Source organism: Notechis scutatus, chromosome 2 (assembly GCF_049901735.1).
Source record: "Notechis scutatus isolate UNSWTSFEM ecotype Mainland chromosome 2, rNotScu1.2, whole genome shotgun sequence".
Lineage (NCBI taxonomy): Eukaryota > Metazoa > Chordata > Lepidosauria > Squamata > Elapidae > Notechis > Notechis scutatus.
In genome coordinates, this window is record NC_142010.1 from 128,029,830 (window position 1) to 128,048,439 (window position 18,610).

The 18,610-nt window shown below is 39.4% G+C and overlaps 1 protein-coding gene across 1 annotated transcript in view; it reads right to left on the minus strand.

Annotated features, from left to right (window-relative positions):
- Positions 1–852: 852 nt before the first annotated feature.
- The window catches only part of RHBDL3 (rhomboid like 3), a 138,466-nt gene continuing 120,708 nt past the window's right edge, over positions 853–18,610 (minus strand). The window contains exons 8-10 of the mRNA XM_026680801.2: positions 15,930–16,030; positions 3,584–3,644; positions 853–1,990 (exon numbers count right to left, since the gene is read on the minus strand). Of these exons, the coding sequence (XP_026536586.1) occupies positions 1,719–1,990; positions 3,584–3,644; positions 15,930–16,030 (434 nt within the window). The 3' untranslated portion in view covers positions 853–1,718. The remainder of the gene's footprint in view (positions 1,991–3,583; positions 3,645–15,929; positions 16,031–18,610) is intronic.

An 18,610-nucleotide genomic window follows, 5' to 3' on the forward strand; every position in this document is an offset into this window, starting at 1 on the left:
TGTCCTCCACTCTAATGAGACCACAACACTCAGAATTCCAGGTGGACTCCTAAACAATAGCAGGTAATTAAAAGTTCTCTGGATCTCCTTACTGCCATCTGGTTATCTGGATTTCTCAGCCTAAATTTGGTAGCCCTGAATAAACCAGATACTTCAACTTTTTCCACAGATGTTGACAGGGCAAGTGTAAAATGTCAATGTGATAGGTATGACAACTCAACAGAAACACTGCCTGTTTTTAATGTGCATTGCTGCATGTAAAAAGGAGGTAGGGCTTCGATCATGCAGCTGGCCCCTCCATATCGACTTTTTAAAACCACCTCTACCTGGCCAGCATTTTCAGCTGTGCGTAGATTAAACATACCAGACTTAGACTTCAGTTCCCAGAATTCCTTTGGTCCTGCTGAATCCCAACATATTTAGCCAGGTTGAGAATAAAATATATGTGAACAATTAACAAAACATCATTACAATTTTGCTATTGCATTCACAATAGGCAAAAGGACAAATCTGTATTTTGCAAACCAAACTTGGTAGAATGTTTTGTTGGGGGAGCACATCTACTTCTTCCAAAATTGGTAGATCAAGATCTTGCAAATACAGAAGACTGCAGCAGAGCTTGTTAAAGGCAGCTAAACATCAAGAATATCTATTACGTCATTTACTGTTTTGTGAAATTCTGGAAGAACTCTTTTTAAAAAGTACAATATAAGTTCTCCTCTCCAAGGAGCAGATTCTGCTTTAAAATGAACAGAAGGACCAAAGCCCCAAAGGAAATAATATAGTTATTATAAGATTCAACAGCTTCAAGTAGTCTGTGATGACTAAAAACCCAGCCACAAACAATAAAAAAACAATGAAATTTGCAGCTGAATTTTATAAGCAGACTAAAGCACCTTCAAATATTTCAGTGTGATTTGGTTAATTCTTTAGCTGAAAACCAGTCTCTGCAAGTGGTCATGAGTGAACATCTAAAATCAGAATCCTCCATTTATTTTTCCCTCTTAATTGTCCAGAAAACTCGAAAAATGGGGGAAAGGCTAAAATATTTGGACTTAGAGACTTTGTGGCTCTATAGAGCTATAAAGTGAATACCGGGCTGGCATGTCATATGCGGTCTCCAAGCCTTTCTTTTATCCCGCGTTACAACCCATCTACTAAAGAAAGGAATGTATTTTCCAAATGGACTGAAGATTGTCTGGCGTAATCAAATGTAATAGATTACAGCTTCCATCATCTTGAACCAAAGTGATGGGTTTATAGCACAACACATCTGGAGGACATCAGCTAAGGAAAGCTCTTCTAAAGTTTCTAACTGTGAATGCTGAAAAAGACAAAACCATCCAGATGAGCCTTCACTGGGTGCATGAACATTTCACCCATATGTATTGGGCTAAGCATCCAGGGGGCTGAATCTTCCTTTGAAGTACAAACTGGTTACATGAGCAAAGGGCACAAGGTGTGGCTCATAAAGATCATGGTACCTGTAAATCTCCACGCCCAAACATCTTCCAAGCAAGGATCCATGGAATCGTCCTTAATCATTTCCCATCAGCACATACAGTTCTCCCTCAGTGCATGTCATTCCAGAACTTGGATACATTCCCCTCCTGTCACATTCATAAAAAAATAAATCCTCTAGTTTCATTTTTTTTTTTTGCCCATGAAGCTGAAAGATGGGAAGTCACTTCTTTGTCTGTTTTTTTTAGCCCAAGTTCTTAAGGAAGTGGAGGTAGTTTTAGATCCAACAGGCTGTAGGCAAAAATGTTCCAGAAGATGGCAAAGAGAACAAACACCACATACATGGAAACGAAGATCCACCATACTGATTGATCTTGAAGTCTCTGCTCATAGTTCCTTAGAATAACCACACCAAGGGTGATTCCAACACCCACCCCACCTAGGTGAGCAACGAAACTAGGATGAGGACATGGAGGATAAGCAGATGGGTAGAATCTCAGCCATACAGCTCTTCCAAATTCAAAGCTCACTGAAAGAGAAATGAAGCAGTATGTCACACATAACCACCATTCATCAGAAATTGCACTGCATTGTCCATTCATTGTCCCATATAATCCTATGCTATTATGCTGCGATGCAGCATTTTTCCACACCATTTTGAGCAGCCTTTTCAATGCACAGAACAGCTTATTTGGCAAGAATTTCTGGCCATGTAGAAAGATAGATCCTCCACCATTCTGGATCACTTTTAAGCCAGACAGACTGTCCAGATTTCACAACGTGCAAAATGCACTTTATATGCAGTTTTAAAATATATATTTAAAATGTACAGCAGGAAAAGAAATAAAAACCCAATGACTTGAAAAGAAGTCCATGTTAACGTTATCTTTTTAAATAAACGTTCCTTTCGGGACAAGTCTTTTTCCCATTACTGACACACACACACAAAAAGAAAAGCCTTCTCTATGAACCTTCTTTTCATTCCCCCATCCCATTTTCCCCCTGAAAAAATCAACTGCCTCTTTCTCTTTTTGTACCTAGTCCTATTACCATAATGGGAATGGGATGGAAAATCATATTAGGGTTCAGCTATAATCTCTGTTGCCAAAGACTACGGGAACACAGGTGGTGATTCAGATTAAACCGATAGATTAGGAAAAGACTAGGCAGCCTCTCCAGAACCTTATGGAGGTTCTCTTATTTTCCACTTAAGCCCACTGCTGTTTAGACCAACTTCTCTACTGAACTATCAGGAAAGTGCAAGCAAGCCTTTAAAGTGGGAAAAACTAAGGAACAGGTCCGTATCCTTCATTTTGGCTTCGAGAAACACAAACGTATGATTGCATTTAACATGATAAGATATATTATTGTAGAACCACTAATGGGCACACATAAAACCCCGCTGAAGATGTTACCTAGTTCAGTAGCAAAATGTCCGGGAGCCAAACATCAAGCTAGGAGGACAAACATCTGCCTAAAGCAAGGGTCTTCAAACTTGGTAAGGTTAAGACTTGTGAATGTCAACTCCCAGAATTCCTGAGCTAACATGACTGGAGGATGGATTCTAGGAGTTGAAGTCCACAAGTCTTAAGGCTGTCAAGTTTGAAGACCCCTGCCCTAAATATGTCTGACTCAGAGCCTGCTGGAAAAAACAGGTCTTAATTTCCTTCCTGAAGGCCAGCAAGGTCAGGGAAGGAGACTTCTGCTTTCTGAAGCCTTCACAAGGGGCCACCGCTAGCTTAGCTAATCAGGAATTCCAACTTACTCTTATATTTCCAAGAAAACATAGTTTATTCCTGGTTTCTTTCTCTGGGGGGAAAAAAAGGAAAAAAAAAAGCCCAAGACACAAACCAAAGAAAGATTGATCTACTCATTGTTCATTAGTACTATCTGAATTAATTGTTGTACAATCCACTCTGGTCCCATATGTATGTGTGATTCACGCATCTTCTGCAGATTTAGAAAGCAAAGGGAGCAGTTCTGTAGGGGAACAGTCCCAAGATGGATTTTCCTAACTTGCCACTATTATCTCTGGGCTACTAACCTGAAAAATAAATGAGATCAAGAATATCTTTAGGCATAGCAGGTGCACTAATGAAAATCATTTAAGGAGGATACTTACTGCAGATCAAGGCAACAGCCATGCGTAGCAGCTTGAATTGACACTTCATTCCAGACCAGTTCTGAGAAAGAAATAAAAGAATCTCCAAGTGAGTTTTTCCATCTGCTGAGTATCTGGAGACAGACCTGAGTATCTCTGGGGCTTAATTTGGGTCCCTTCTCCTCTCACTGTACATCCTTAGCTTTTGGAATATACAACCGTCCCTTTATCTCTTTGCACTGCACACTCACTCCGGCTTTGTTAAGGAGCCCCTGAGAAATAAATTTAAAGACTTGCCTTCTGAAACTCACCAATTCTTTCTTTCCTAAATCAGCCAGAATATTGACCAGAAGAAGAAAGATATTTTTTTAAAAAATCAAGGTGTGAATTCTGGTTTTATATCCTTGCATTGTTCAAGACTATCTAATGTCATGATTTTTTTTAAACGTTGCTCTCCATGCATTGGACCCTTATGCTGTTTCCCTCAATGAGCTCATACAAAACATCAGCAGGTTTGGTAGGGAAAATTTCTGGTAATGGGTTGATCTATGCAATGATAAGTTATGATGTAACCTTCAATACTTTACAGAATAACACAGTTCGGAGGGACCTTGGAGGTCTTCTAGTCCAACCCCCTGCTTAGGTAGGAAACCCTGCTTAATATACCATTTCAGACAAATGGTTGTCTAATCTCTTCTTAAAACTTCCAGTGTTGGAGCATCCACAACTTCTGGAGGCAAATTGTTTTGCTGGTTAATTGTTTTCACCATTATGAAGTTTCTCCTCAGTTCTAGGTTGCTTCTCTCCTTGATTAGTTTCCATCCATTGCTACTTGTCCTGCCTTCAGGCGCTTTGGAGAATAGCTTGACTCCCTCTTCTTTGTGGCAGCCCCTGAGATATGGAACACTGCTATCATATCACCCCTAGTCTTTATTTTCATTAAACTAGCCATACCCAATTCCTGCAACCATTCATCATATATTTTAGCCTCCAATCCCATAATCATCTTTGTTGCTCTTCTCTTTATTTGGAAATAAAGGCCTTCTTTTTTTAGCACAGGCACTGGCCTGCTCACCATTCACAGTTTTGACTATTTCTCTCCAGCTGCAAGATGGTCTGTTCGCTTATTTTGCAATACCTCATCTCTTAAAAGGATCCAGAGAAGGCTTTTGCTTTGCTGTTAATATACAATATATACCACATTACAAAACAGGGTTTTATAAACACTACAACTTCACGAGAATTTCCTGCAAACTATCTTTACTAGGAACAACTACAACTACAACTCCAGGATACTTTTGATGTTGCCACTTTTAAAAAAAAAATTGAGCAAGAAGGTACATAATTTATGTTTCTGGGAAAAGAGAAAAGGCTGAAAATAATCGGATATATTAATGAAGAAATCGTAAAGGCATCTAAATCAGTCTATGAAATTGTATACATGTTGCATTAAAATTGCCGGAATGTTTCTAGAGTATATGTGTATGTCAATCCTTATGGAACAAGAAGGAAAGTGGAGATTGGTGATATTGGAGGGAGGAGGTAGTTCAAAGTCAATACTGGGCACCTCATGTCAGCTTCTACATCTCCAGCTGTCAAAGAAGAGGCAATGTAGGTAAAGTGATTTAAAGGACCAGGAAAGTTGGGGTTGTCACTGACTGGGAAATGAAGTCTGCCCATACAGTGATTACAACCCTGCTCTCACCTGAACATTGGACAGGCTGGGATGATAGGAGTTATTGCTCAATAAATTTTGGGTTCTCGGGCCAGAACACTCTGCTCCTCGTATCTCTTTTTAAGAATCCTCCAAGTCAATGGCATCATATATCAGACAGGGAGAGAGATACTGGTCCTACATTTCAGAGCACATCCAACCAATCAACAATGCTCAAGAGGAGCATTTGGAACGCTGCCATTACATTGGTTAAAAGAGGAGATTCATTCATCCCAAGCAGACCTTTTATTGATTTATCTCTGTTTTCCAAATTCTGAAATGTAGTCAGTAAAGCAGCATTGCTGTGAAGGATATTCTTAAATTCTGTGATCATTCTAAGAAATTCATGGGCTTGAATAGCAATAGCAATTAGACTTATTTACTCTCCCATACAGTGGTGGTATTCTACCGGTTTGGCCCAGTTTGGCTGAAGCGTTAGCTCCGACGATCATGCGTGAGCGAACTGGTTCACTCCAATGATCAGCTGCTAGGCTCTCCCACCCAGGCTCTATACTGTCCTTTATTTCCTGCTTTTCAACCTCAGCTGATTGCCACACGTCAGCTGTTGAAGACACAGGGAGAGTGCAGGATTGCAGAAGAAGGTTAGTAGGAAACCCTCTACGCACACGCGCACAAAGTGCTTGGGCATGCACAAAGCGTGCCCGCCAAGCCACACCCACAGAACCGGTGGTAAAAAAGTTTTGAAACCCATCACTGCTCCCATAATGTGTTACAGCACTCTCTGAACAATTTACAATAAAGTATTGTTTGCATATTGCCCCGAACAATCTGGATCCTCATTTTACCAACCTCAGAAGGATGGAAGGCTGAGTCAACCTTGAGCCCCATCAGGATCAAACTCTAGGCTGTGAGCAGAGTTTGACTGCAATACTGCACTTTAACCACTGGGCCACCAGGGTTCCCGATGAAGTTGCTTATGCAGATATTTATCTCCTTGGAAAGTGTTACATGTGGTGGTCTTGCCACAAGTAGTCTTGTTTGAAAGGAAATAGGGAACTTGCAGCAGTGTTTCTCAATCTTGGCAACTTCAACTCCCTGAATTCCCCAGCTGGGTTGAGGGATTAGAACTCATGTTTGCTGACTCTTAGACTGGTGCCTTAAACCAGGGGTCCCCAACTCCTGGTCTATGAACTGGCAACTTCATCTGCGGGATGCAGGCAGCATGCAAACCTCCGGTCCACGTAACAACCTCTCTCCATGGAACCAGTCTCTGGTGCCCAAAATGTTGGGGACCACTGCCTTAAATCACTAGATCACACCATCTCTTAAATAGGGACTAATATTCCTTCTTACAGATATTCTGCAGTCTACAATATTTAGAAGCCAAATTCAGCTCTAATTTGGAGCAAGGGGAAAAAATGTAAACATAAAAGTAATTTGGAATATATCTAAATAGGTAGTTAATGGGACTTTGTCCTTTATATATCATAGGGTTGGGCCATAGCACACGTCTCTTGATGCGACAGAACAAGACCACATGGGCAATGATGCAGATCTAAATAACAATGGGTAAGGCTGGTGGAACATCAAGCATGTATATCTGTCTTATTTAGACAGCGGTAGCATTTTTTATTACAATTTTGACTGGCTGAAGCTTTCCCTTGGCTCTTTGAACTTTAAATAACACATTACATAGTGTCCAATTCTCTATTCAGTTTATCTTGTGTGCGCTTTCTGAATGGCAGCGGTATGTGATTCCAGTTTGGGTGACATAAGGGCAGAAGGGTTCATGTGCTGCTGTTGCAAACACTCATTCGCACATCAACAAGTTCACTGCTAGTTACACACACCCTTGACCGATGGTCACATGAGGATTCTGAGCCAGCCTGAAAGTAAATTCTGTACTGATACAATGCCTGACAGCTGAAGATATCTACTTCTTGCTTGGCTGCAGGATATATAGTTAAAATGCTTGTGAAGCAAACAGTTTTCTTTTTTGGAGTGGGGGAGGTGGCTGCCTATCTTTCCTCTTGCCTCAGTAAGTAACCCTTTCTGACTCCTGAAATTCAGGTCCTTTGGGGGAAATGGTAGCACGGTGGAGCCAATTGCAAAGTGCAAGGTCAACTTGATTTCTAAATATTTTTTTCCCTCCCTTTCGCATAGAGTGAGAACATTTTTGTTCCTGTAAGATCGATTGCAAAGCAATGAAGATTAAACCCAGCTTTCTTTTAATCTGCTTCTAGACAATTTGGAAGTGAAAATTGTGGCATTAAGAACCCAATTGCATAAGTTGTTCCATGCTCCGTTGATAAGAGTAGTAATGATATTTCTCATTTCCCCCAATCTCTCTCCACTTTCAAAGTTAATGAGGATTGTAGCTAACCATAGCTGTGACCTTTTGAGCAACAGCAAGCAGAGATTAGGACTGCAAGATCATTGCTGCTCTTATTTTAGGAAATTATAAATGCTATATGCAGATTATTTGAGAGAGACGACATTTCTCATTTCAGTAGTATGAAGCACAAAGAAGCATTTCAAGAATTAATGCCATATATATTAACAAGATAAATTATGAAGAAGAAACAATAATTAAGGATTGAACAAAAGCACAGATTTATTATTTTTTATATAAATGCCCAAACTCAAGGAATGTTAAATTTTGCCCCAAATTATCAAAATCTAGATTTCCTTGGTTTGGCTCAGTTTCAATGTTTTTCTTTTTTTAACATCTAATAGTGTCTGTGAGATGACAGGTGATGTACACAACAACTTGCATCATGTTGGCACAATATTGCTTTTTGACAAAAATGATGGATTCTACAAAAACTTCTAATGACATTTAGGCCAAAGCATCTGTCATACAGGCATGTTTCCCCTGCAATAAGAGGCTTCTCTTTTTTCTAAAAATATTATCCGGGTGATTACTTTTTTCCTTTTTATTTCTTTAGACAGCCATATGTTAGGCCTTTTTGGTTGTGAATTTAGTAATACACACGAGTTAATCACTGCAATAAGTGGTTTTGATAAAGTATCACATTTGTTCTAAACCAGCTGATGCTCAGATCAACCATGCAAACAATCTTCTACACTACCAAATACAATGAACAATACAATTCTATGTATATCTATTTAGAAGTAAGAAGTATTAGGTTCAATTGGGTAAGCTATAAGGATTGCAAACTTTGAAAGCCCGTCTATATTTGTCTCTCCATCTGCTTATGTACAGATGGCTCTACAAGAAACATTTGCAGGCCAATGAACTGGTTTGACATAAACTAAGTGACTGAGATATTACATTGAGCCATCATTTGATGAATGGGCCACTATTTGTTAAATTCCATGGACCAATGGTGGGATTCAAATTTTTTTACTACTGGTTCTATGGACGTGGTGTGGTGGGCGTGGTTTGGCAGGTGTGGCTTGGTGGGTGTGGTTTGGTGGGCGTCGCAGGGGAAGGATACTGTAAAATCTCCATTCCCTCCCCACTCCAGGAGGAAGGTTACTGCAAAACCCCCCTCCCTCTCCACCCCATTAACCTGCTTTCCAGCTCCGTTCTCCTGTGCAGGGCAACAAAAAAACACCCAGCCGATCAGCTGGGACTTGGAAGGCAGAGAATAGGTGGGGGCAGGGCCAGTCAGAGGTGGTATTTTCCGGTTCTCCAACCTATTCAAAATTTCCGCTACTGGTTCTCCAGACCGGTCAGAAACTGCTGAATGCCACCTCTGCCCTGGACTCACCCCAAACTATAAGCCATAGCTTATAAACTGCAGTTCCTAAAACAAGCTAACCAAACCAATTCAAACTAAATCACATTATGATTTAGCACGCTATGTAGATGTAATCAACATACTGTATAAACAGAGGGATAGAATCAAGATCATATGAAGTATTAATACCACTTTATAATGCCTTGGTAAGGCCACACTTGGAATAGTTTTGGTCGCAATGATGTAAAAGTTTTGGTCGCCATAATGTAAAAAAGATGTTGGGACTCTAGAAGGAGTGCAGAAAAGAGCAACAAAGATTAAGGGACTGGAGGCTAAAACATATAAAGAATGGTTGCTAGAATTGGGTATATCTAGTTTAATGAAAAGAAGGACTAGGGGAGACATGATAGCAGTCTTCCACTATCTCAGGGGCTGCCACAAAGAAGAGGGAGTCAAGCTATTCTCCAAAGCACCTGAAGGCAGGACAAGAAGCAACGGGTGGAAACTAATCAAGGACAGAAGCAACCTAGAATTAAGGATAAATTTTCTGACAGCTAGAACAATTATTCAGTGGAACAACTTGCCTCCAGAAGTTGTAAGTGTTCCAGCACTGGAAGTTTTTAAGAAGAGATTGGACAACCATTTGTCTGAAATGGTATAGGGTTTCCTGCTTAAGCAGGGGTTGGGCTTGAAGACCTCCAGGGTCCCTTCCAACTCTGTTATTCTATATAGACTTCTATATCAACCATTATGGCTTGCAGCTGCGGTTTGTGACTAAGTATTGAATGAACCCACTAATGTGTAACTCTAACAATTGCGGCTTATACCTCAAATTTTATATGAGCTTAAATATCAAAATATCAATATCAAAATGTTCAAGGCACATCAACAATCTACAAAAATCACCACAATGCAAGTAAACTCAATACATTCAAAGGCTGAGCTGAGACTTGAAACAGTCTCAATATTTTTACTGGTTTGGTCTTGATTATTATTATTTGTTAAATTTGTTTGCTGCCCATCTTGTCACAATACTAGACAATATCAAGGTAGCCTGATCCAAAGACAAGCCTATGGCTTGCTAATCGTATGAATGGATCTGGAAAGATCACCAAACAGACTTTTTTTGGGAAAGGGGGGGGGAATGGCATGTAAAAATAACTACATACATAAGTAAGTAGGTATCAAATATGAAAACTGCCATAAGAAGTGTGATTATTAGATTCCCAGTCCTCACAGTTAACAGTATCATAAAAATAGAATAGGATAGAACAATAAATAACATGAAACCATAAAAATAATGTAACAGCCTAATCCTCCAATCAAGAGTATTACTTCCCTTATTTAATCTAGGTTTTAGAAAACTGCAAGCCTGGCTTCAGGGAAGAGGCTATTTCCCTGACTTATAGTGCCTCTACTTCATCCCAATAGAAATGTAAGGGTGGTCTGTGCCATGTTGCATTTATGGGTCTAGTCATATCCACATAATGTCCATGAAGTCTATGGACATCACATGGATATGAACCCCTAGTTGTATTTAAATCTGTTTGGGAAATGAAATCCTGCAGGGCGAGAAATCCACTATCCTACCAACCTAGCTCAGGAAAAGAGACAACTGTTTAGTGAGATGGACAGGACACCAAGAATCCCTCTCAGACTAAGTTTCTGGTTAATGAGAAGGAATTCTTATAAAACAACTTTGTTCTGGTAATTTGACTTCCTTCCAAAACAATGGATGACAAAGACTACAGGTTTCACACACCTCGAGACTTTCTTTAGAACAGCATTGGAATAAGGGGGAAAATATTACTTTAATATCTGTACAACTAACAATGTTGTTTTAGAAATATGCTGGGAGCTAGATGAAACAATGTTCTGGGGATAAGGGAGAAAATTGCTGTTGTTGATTGTGCTGTAGTTAAATATTACTGGGGACATAGCCCGACTAACAGGGTCTTACAGCTCGGATCTCTCCCATTGGGATGAGGAGGACAAACCACAATCACTTTTACTGCGATTACAAGAGAAGTTTAAATCCCTGTAAGAGACCAACGAGATCCTCTTCCAGGCAAAGTGAAATAAACTGATAATTTTAATTTCCTCTCTTTCACATGGCTGTCATTAAAAAAAGTCTGACAGCCGCACGTAAGTACAGGTTTAAGAATAGAGGCTGTGATTATTTTCAGCAGCCGGCTTCTATAGATACACTGAGAAAAATAACTTGGAAGTAAGACATGAGGCCATGTATTGCCTGTCTCCAAATCCTTCTCCCTCTGTTTTGAGATCAAAACAAAGACTGGGAAAAAGCTTTTGCAACCTCAAAACCAAACACACCAGAACAAAGGATAGCACTCTAGTTTGGAGATTATAAAATTCAATTGGGAAAAGGCATTATGGGAAAAATAGGAGAGTAAGCTAGAGAATGTGCTATGGAAGTGAGCCAGGTATCACAATACTAAAAGAATACATTAGTGGAGATGACCCCATTGGTTAATGGAAATATGAACTCATTTTGGACTGCTAGAATGCATTTGTCTAAGCAAAACTGAACGATTACATATTACCAGTGAAAACTGTTGGAGAATTCATGAAGTGCCAGATGATTGGAAGAGGGCAAATATTGTCCACATCTTAAAAATGGTAGAAAAGGAATCTCCAGTAAAATATAAATCAATATTTTGGACACTAATGACATTACAGTAGCTGAAAAGCTACCTCAAAATTCATCAGCAGGTCCTCATCAAAGGAGACAGATACTGAATGATGGATATGAGTCAGTCCTGAGATTGCTATACTTCTATATTTTTATTAGAAAATTTGGATAAAGTCTTGTAAATGATACAAGTTGGATTGAGCTCATTAAAGCTCAAACAAATAATGTCAAAGAGGGATAAAAATTGAAGACATGATGCAAGTAATGAGATAAAGAGACTATCTGATAAACTGAGAAACAAAAAAGGACAAGTTTTAAAAATGGAAGAAGGGAAATACAATAAAAGCTGGATATTCAAGAATAGGCAGGGACAGGGGTCAAAGCATCTTCTGGCTAAGTGATCTCTCTCCAGAATGGGACAACTTGCCACAGCCTTCTCGCTGCAGCCAGCTTGCCTTGATCAGCTTGCCATGGCCAACTTGCTGTGGGATAGCTTGTCATGGCCAACTCACCATGGGACAACTTGCTGCAGGACAATATAATAATTCAATTTAATTATTCAAAATAAATTTAAAAATATTTTAATTTTTGTCATTCACATTTCATTCTGTTCCTCCTTTTGAATCCTTTCTTTAATTATTCTGTTCCACCATTTCTTTGATATTAATTCTTGTCCTGCAGCAAGTTGTCCCATGGCAAGTTGGTCATGGCAAGTTGTCCTGTGGCCCACTTGGCTGTGGCAAGTTGTCTGTGACAAAATGTCATAGACCCTCCATGCTCTCTGTGTGTGTCTAGTAGCACAGATATAATAGTGACAGCTGCCACTCAGAATTTTGTGTGTATGTTTACAACACACACACACACACACACACTTTATAATATTTTCACATTTTTGTCAGTTAAACTGTGGACTTGTATATTCTGATATAAATAAAATATTACAGAACAATGGATTTGGCCTTAAGACCCCAAAGAAGAAAAATCAATAGTTTATCCATATATTATGAATGTGCAAGATATAACACTATATATATGGCATAGATTCATATGGATTAGATGGCATTTACAGTTTCCTTGTTATTATTCAAAAGCAAACCCATCTATAACTTTATTGAAACCCTTACACTTTTCTTAACATTTTAATAAGGATATGTATGCATACATTCATGAAAATCTATAAAAGAGAGGGATGATGGATATATTTAGCCGTTCATTAAATACACCAGCATCTGTCCCTTATTATCACCCTTTGGGAAAACAGAGAATAAAACAAACACATAGGAAGAATTTTTGATTAAGGAGCTAATTTGTTTATTAATTGCTTTCTATAGATTTACCAGTCTATTTCTATAAAAAGCAAGCACATGAACTAAAGAAAAATGGTCAAGAGGTTTGGAATATAATACATTTAAACTAGACTAGAATTTGTGACTGCAGACTGGTTTGACAGCTGAGTTGGTACCACAAGAGCTGCCTGCAACAAAACTACATTAAACGTTTGGCTTCACTTCAGATTTGGCTTCTGCGATAGCCAATTGGTTTTGATTCAAGCCCTCCCAAATGTGATGGAACTGATTCATATTCAGCAGATTTTTAAAATCAATATACTGTAATTCCAATGCACAATAGTGAATCCAATTGTGATTCTTCCTCTTCAGGAATTACCTGTTAAAGTAAGTTTGGGTTTCTGGAACATCTGTTCAGTTGACCATTCAAAAATTAGTAAATGTGATGTGGGACTATGCAGCACAGTGTTGTACTGGTTCCATTCCTTCCTTTCTCTATGGTCAGTTCTATTCGATGTTGTTAGGGGGTGAGAGATCCAGCCCATGGCCATTCCTTTGTGAGGTACTGCTCTGCTTGGTACTTTCTCCATTCTTTTTAACATATATAAGAAACGGCTGGGTGACTGACACCACGGGGTGAGATATCATCGATATGCTGATGACACTCAGCTTTACATCTCCATCCCTGGTGATCCAAGTGATGCTGCAGCTGCCCTTTTTCAGTGCCTGGAAGTTGTGGCCTGGATGGGGCCTGGATGGGGAACAACAGACTTCATATGAACTCTGGTAAGACGAAGTTGCTGTGGACACATGGAGCCTTGTGATCTGGAGATTTATCATCTTTAGTTCTGGATGGGATGGCACTACCTCAAATAGACCCAGTGCATCACTTTGAGATTCTCCTAGACTTGCAACTCCTCCTCAAAAAGCAGGTGGCCGGTGTGGCTAGGACAGCCTTTGCACAACTTCATGTTGCGTGCCAACTGCATCATTTTTTGGCTCCTGTGGCCCCTGCATTCAGTAACTAATGCCCTCGTCATCTTGTTTGGATTATTATTATAATACGCTTTACAGGGGGGGCTACCCTTGAAGAGTATTCTGAAACTACAATTGTCCGAAATGTGGCAGTGCAGACAGTGTTAGAGGCCCCTAAGTTGGATTTGCATATGTAACACCACCGTTATGCAAGCTGCCCTGATTGCCAATCTGCTTCTGGGTCCAATTCAGGGTGTTGCTTATCACATTTAAAGCCCTCTATGGCATGAGTCTAAGATATCTGAGGATCTGTCTGCTCCTGATCCTATTGGCTGGCCCCACTCATGCTGGCAGTAGAGGTCTACTGCAGATCCCATCGGCCGAGGAATTTTTGATGGAGAAGATCTAGGCTGGAGATCTAGGTTTGGTATAATAACAATGAAGGCACCAACACTGCTCTGCTCCAAACTCGTGTTTTTTAAGATTACTTTTAATCTTCTGTAATTTCAATCTGTTTTTAATCGCCTGTTGTGACTTTCTGACAAGCCAAGACAATGGGAGTTAGATTCACTTAACAACTATGTCACTAACTGGACAACTGCAGTAATTCACTTAGCAACTGTGGCAAGAATGGGGCAAAATTCGCTTAGCAAATGTCTTGCTTAGAAACAGAAAATTTGGACTCAAATTGTGGTCATAAGTCAAGGTAAGTAACTGTGGTTACTGATGCAATATGGTTGTGCCCTGGAAATGAATCTGACAATCCACAAAGGCAATCAGAGAGGTACAAACAGGCCTTCAAGGTAATATTTCAATATGTGACCTGAACCATTTGTAAGCATTTCTGAGTTGTATATAATTGGCCTTTGTTTATGATCTATGACTCTCACTCAACCTTGTGCTTTTTTATGGTAGGGAGGAATCCTGGGAAATGAAGTGCAAACATTTTAGATAAGCATCAGTAAAGATGCTAGAAATCAATCCAGCTTTTTTTTGGGGGGGGGAGGGGGGAGGCATCTTTAGAAGCTTTCTTTGGTTCATTTCTCCACAGAGATAATAATGCACTTGGAAAACTGTGGAAGCCAGTGATAAATCCTGTGTTTTTATTTGGTTTGTTTATCTATTATTTCCCATAGGGTGATTTGCTTTATGTTTCTTCTCACTTTATTTATTTCCAGGAATATTTCATTCGAAAGGCACAGGCATTTTTTTTTTAATTATTTGCAGTTATCCAAGGACTTCCAGGGAAAGTAAAAAAGGTTTGATGGAGTCAGCCCCTCAGGAGGAAAAGCAAAGCAAAGTGTAACAAATATTGTGATGAATGTGCTTAGAGTGCCAAATGCATCATTTTCATCATCCAAGAATCTCCCTCGCTAACATTAAGCTAGAATTATTTATATTTTTAATTGGCAGGGCTGGATACAATGAGAATTTTTTGAGGGGGGCAATGAAATACACAGTGGATTTTTGGCACCTGAAAATCTAATAGTAGTCTTCCTTTAGCTGTATTGTACCATAGACTAGCCTTTCCCAACCTGGCCCCCTCCGAAGTTGTTAAACAAAAAATCCATAATTCATAGCTTTTCAGATCCTGGCTTAACTCACACATACCAATAGACCTAAATTGGTTGACTTCTCTTGGTTTACTGGAAATGGGCAGTATGCAATATATAAAAACAATATTCAGTCCTTTTAATGGGCTACCCAGTTCTTTCTTTTGCAGATAGGAAATGGTTTCCATCTGTCCCTTGCTTTGGCAATGGTCAGAGTTATCGCTGTTGTTTTTTTTAATTGACTGTACGAGAACTAATTCTCCCATGCTCATACAATACATAAAATCAGATCTGTTGGTTATTGTAAATGGAAATATGTGAGATACTTGTTTACTTGCTGATAATCAACATAAACCTAAGAAAAATAAAACAATAATGACAACGACTAAACCTTGACATTATTTGTTCAGGCTGGATTGAAAACAACAGTTCAGCTGTCACATAAATGAATCCATATCCAATAAACAGCACATTCTGGTCTCAAAGGCAATCCGCGTTCTACTTAATCCAGGGCTTACCATTACTATATTGGCTAAATGAGCAGAAATAAGAGCATACACCCCTCCAGATGAACCCACAACAGGTGCAGTCATATCAGCAATGGACACTGCCAGGGAACCTTGGAGAAATACAAAACAAATACAAAAAAACAAGGTAAGTACAAATGACAAACATCCCCTCCCACCCTTTCTATGAATACAGGTAGTATTATACAGGTCGTAGACTTACGACCACAATTGTGCCCAAAATTTCGGCTGCTAAGTGAGACAGTAGTTAAGTGAGTTTTGCCCCATTTTTACGACTTTTCTTGCCACAATTCTTAAGTGAATCATTGCAGTTGTTAAACACGGTTGTTAAGTGAATCTGGCTTTCCCATTGACTTTGCTTGTCAGAAGGTTTCAAAAGCTGATCACGTAACCTGGGGACATTGTAACTGTCAAAAATATGAGACAATAAGCGAGTGAATTTTGGTCACATGACCATGGGGATGCTGCAATGAAAAACAGTCGTTTTTTTCAGTGCCATTGTAACAGAGCAATCACTAAATGAACTGTTGTAAGTCGAGGACTTCCTGTACTTTCTTGAAAAAGACTGAGAGTTCAATTGCCAATCTATATGGACATATTGTTTGATTTAACAGCAAAACTGAAATTATCTTCTACCAATTTTTTTTTCCAACTACCCAGTCAGATCAAAAACCTTAGGATTTCTTCTTGGTCTTACATCCAACTAGATCCATCCCTTTTTAACCTTTTTGAGGTCAGCCAAGATTGGGTAGCTCCTGCCATCTGCTGTGACGAAAGGGATAATATCATTTTACTGTCCAATAAGTTGTCCTGTTACTCAGTCTTTGCAGAGAAAGCTCTCCAAAGTAAAGGGCTCATATATATGTTTTGCCATATGATTAGATTAGATTAGATTTCAGTTGCCAGATTCCATTACATGATTTTGTGGGATGTCCTAGACATCTGTAAAACGTATTTTTTTTAAAAAAGTAAAACATTAAACATATATAAATATATATAATTTTGAATGGGTTCAAAATTAATGTGCTTCAGCCCTACATCCTGAGGTGAGTTTTTAATGAGTTTAAAAGCAGGTCCACTTGCCAGATGTCTTAAATATAATTACAGTTTCTTTTATACTGCTTCAAGAATTTAGATTACCATCCTGTTTTGGAAGAGTGCACTCCACTAGCATGCAAAAACATTTCTTTTTCAATAGGCATTTGACTTGGCCATGGCTTAATTCTTACATTGTGATTGCCCTTCTGGTCTATACAGGTAGTCCTCGCCTTATGACCACAATTGAGCCTAACATTTCTGCTGCTAAGCGAGATGTTTGTTAAGTGAATTTTGCCCCATTTTATGACCTTTCTTGCCACAGTTGTTAAGTGAAACTCTGCAGTTGTTAAAATTAGTAACACGGTGGTTCAGTGAAGATGAAAAGTCATTTCCCATTGATTTTCTTTGTCAGAAGGTCACAAATAATGATCACACGACCCCGGGATGTTGCAACCGTCATAAATATGAGTCAGTTGCCCAAGAATCTGAATTTTGATCACGTGATCATGGGGATGCTACAATGGGCATAAGTATGAAAAATAGTCATAAGTCACTTTTTCCAGTCCTGTTTTAACTTTAAACAGTCACTAAATGAACTGTTGTAAGTTGAGGGCTATCCGTGTTGTTGCTTTGAGCCTGAACTTGTACAAAAGCTTTGACTATTGTTTACTTTTTAGTGCTTTTTATATCTTTTAAGTCAGTGGTCCCCAACCTTTTTATGCCGCGCCCGGTATCGGCATCAGTTGGCGCCGCCATCTTGTTTTGACGAAAAGTGCTTCCAGTGAGCTTTCTACCCGGAAAAGCTCACCGGAAGCACTTTTTCATCAAAACAAGATGGCAGCGCCCAGCAAATCAGCGGCCCGGTAGGATTTGTTCCACGGACCGGTACCAGTCCACGGACCGGTGGTTGGGGACCCCTGTTTTAAGTCACTCAGATGAGCTCCTTTTGCGAAAGAGAAGAATGGTGTTAAGTAGCTGAATTGGACAATTCTTTAAACCTAATGAATCAAAACAAGGCCCTGCTTGGTCCAATATATTCTGTCTCCCAGCAGCTATTCAGGGGGCCCAATAAGCAGTAAGAGACCACAAACAGGTCATGAGGTGGATTTTGGCCCTCACCAGTCATAAACATTTCATAGCTAAACTTAAAATATTTCAGGACAATGAGAGTTACAGTGGGCTGGATAGAGCTGAGATATCACATAATGTGATAAAAACTCATTTGGAAGAGGGTAAGTTTTAGGCCCTGTTCCTTCCTTAAATGTTCATTAGTATGTTTAATGTGTCTTGCCTCAAAATAGTGGGAAGCAGTTTATCAACTGTGATAAGAGACGACTTTATTAGGCACGTACATTAATTTGGGGCCTGCAAACAGCCCATCCCTTTTGCAACGTCCTCTTAGCTATTGGGGTTTATAAAACATAATATATGGCTCAGCGTTATGAGTGCATCAGGCCATCGTAGCCTATTCAATAAAGCAACATTAAAAAAAAATCATGAGCTAATGCGACCGTTGGTGTGGTTTAGTGTTGTTGATTTCCTTGCACAAAAGACATTTATCAATCATGCATAATATTGTGAGAGAAACTAGTGGTGCCCAGCTAAGAAGCCAAAGAAAATGCCACGATAATAAA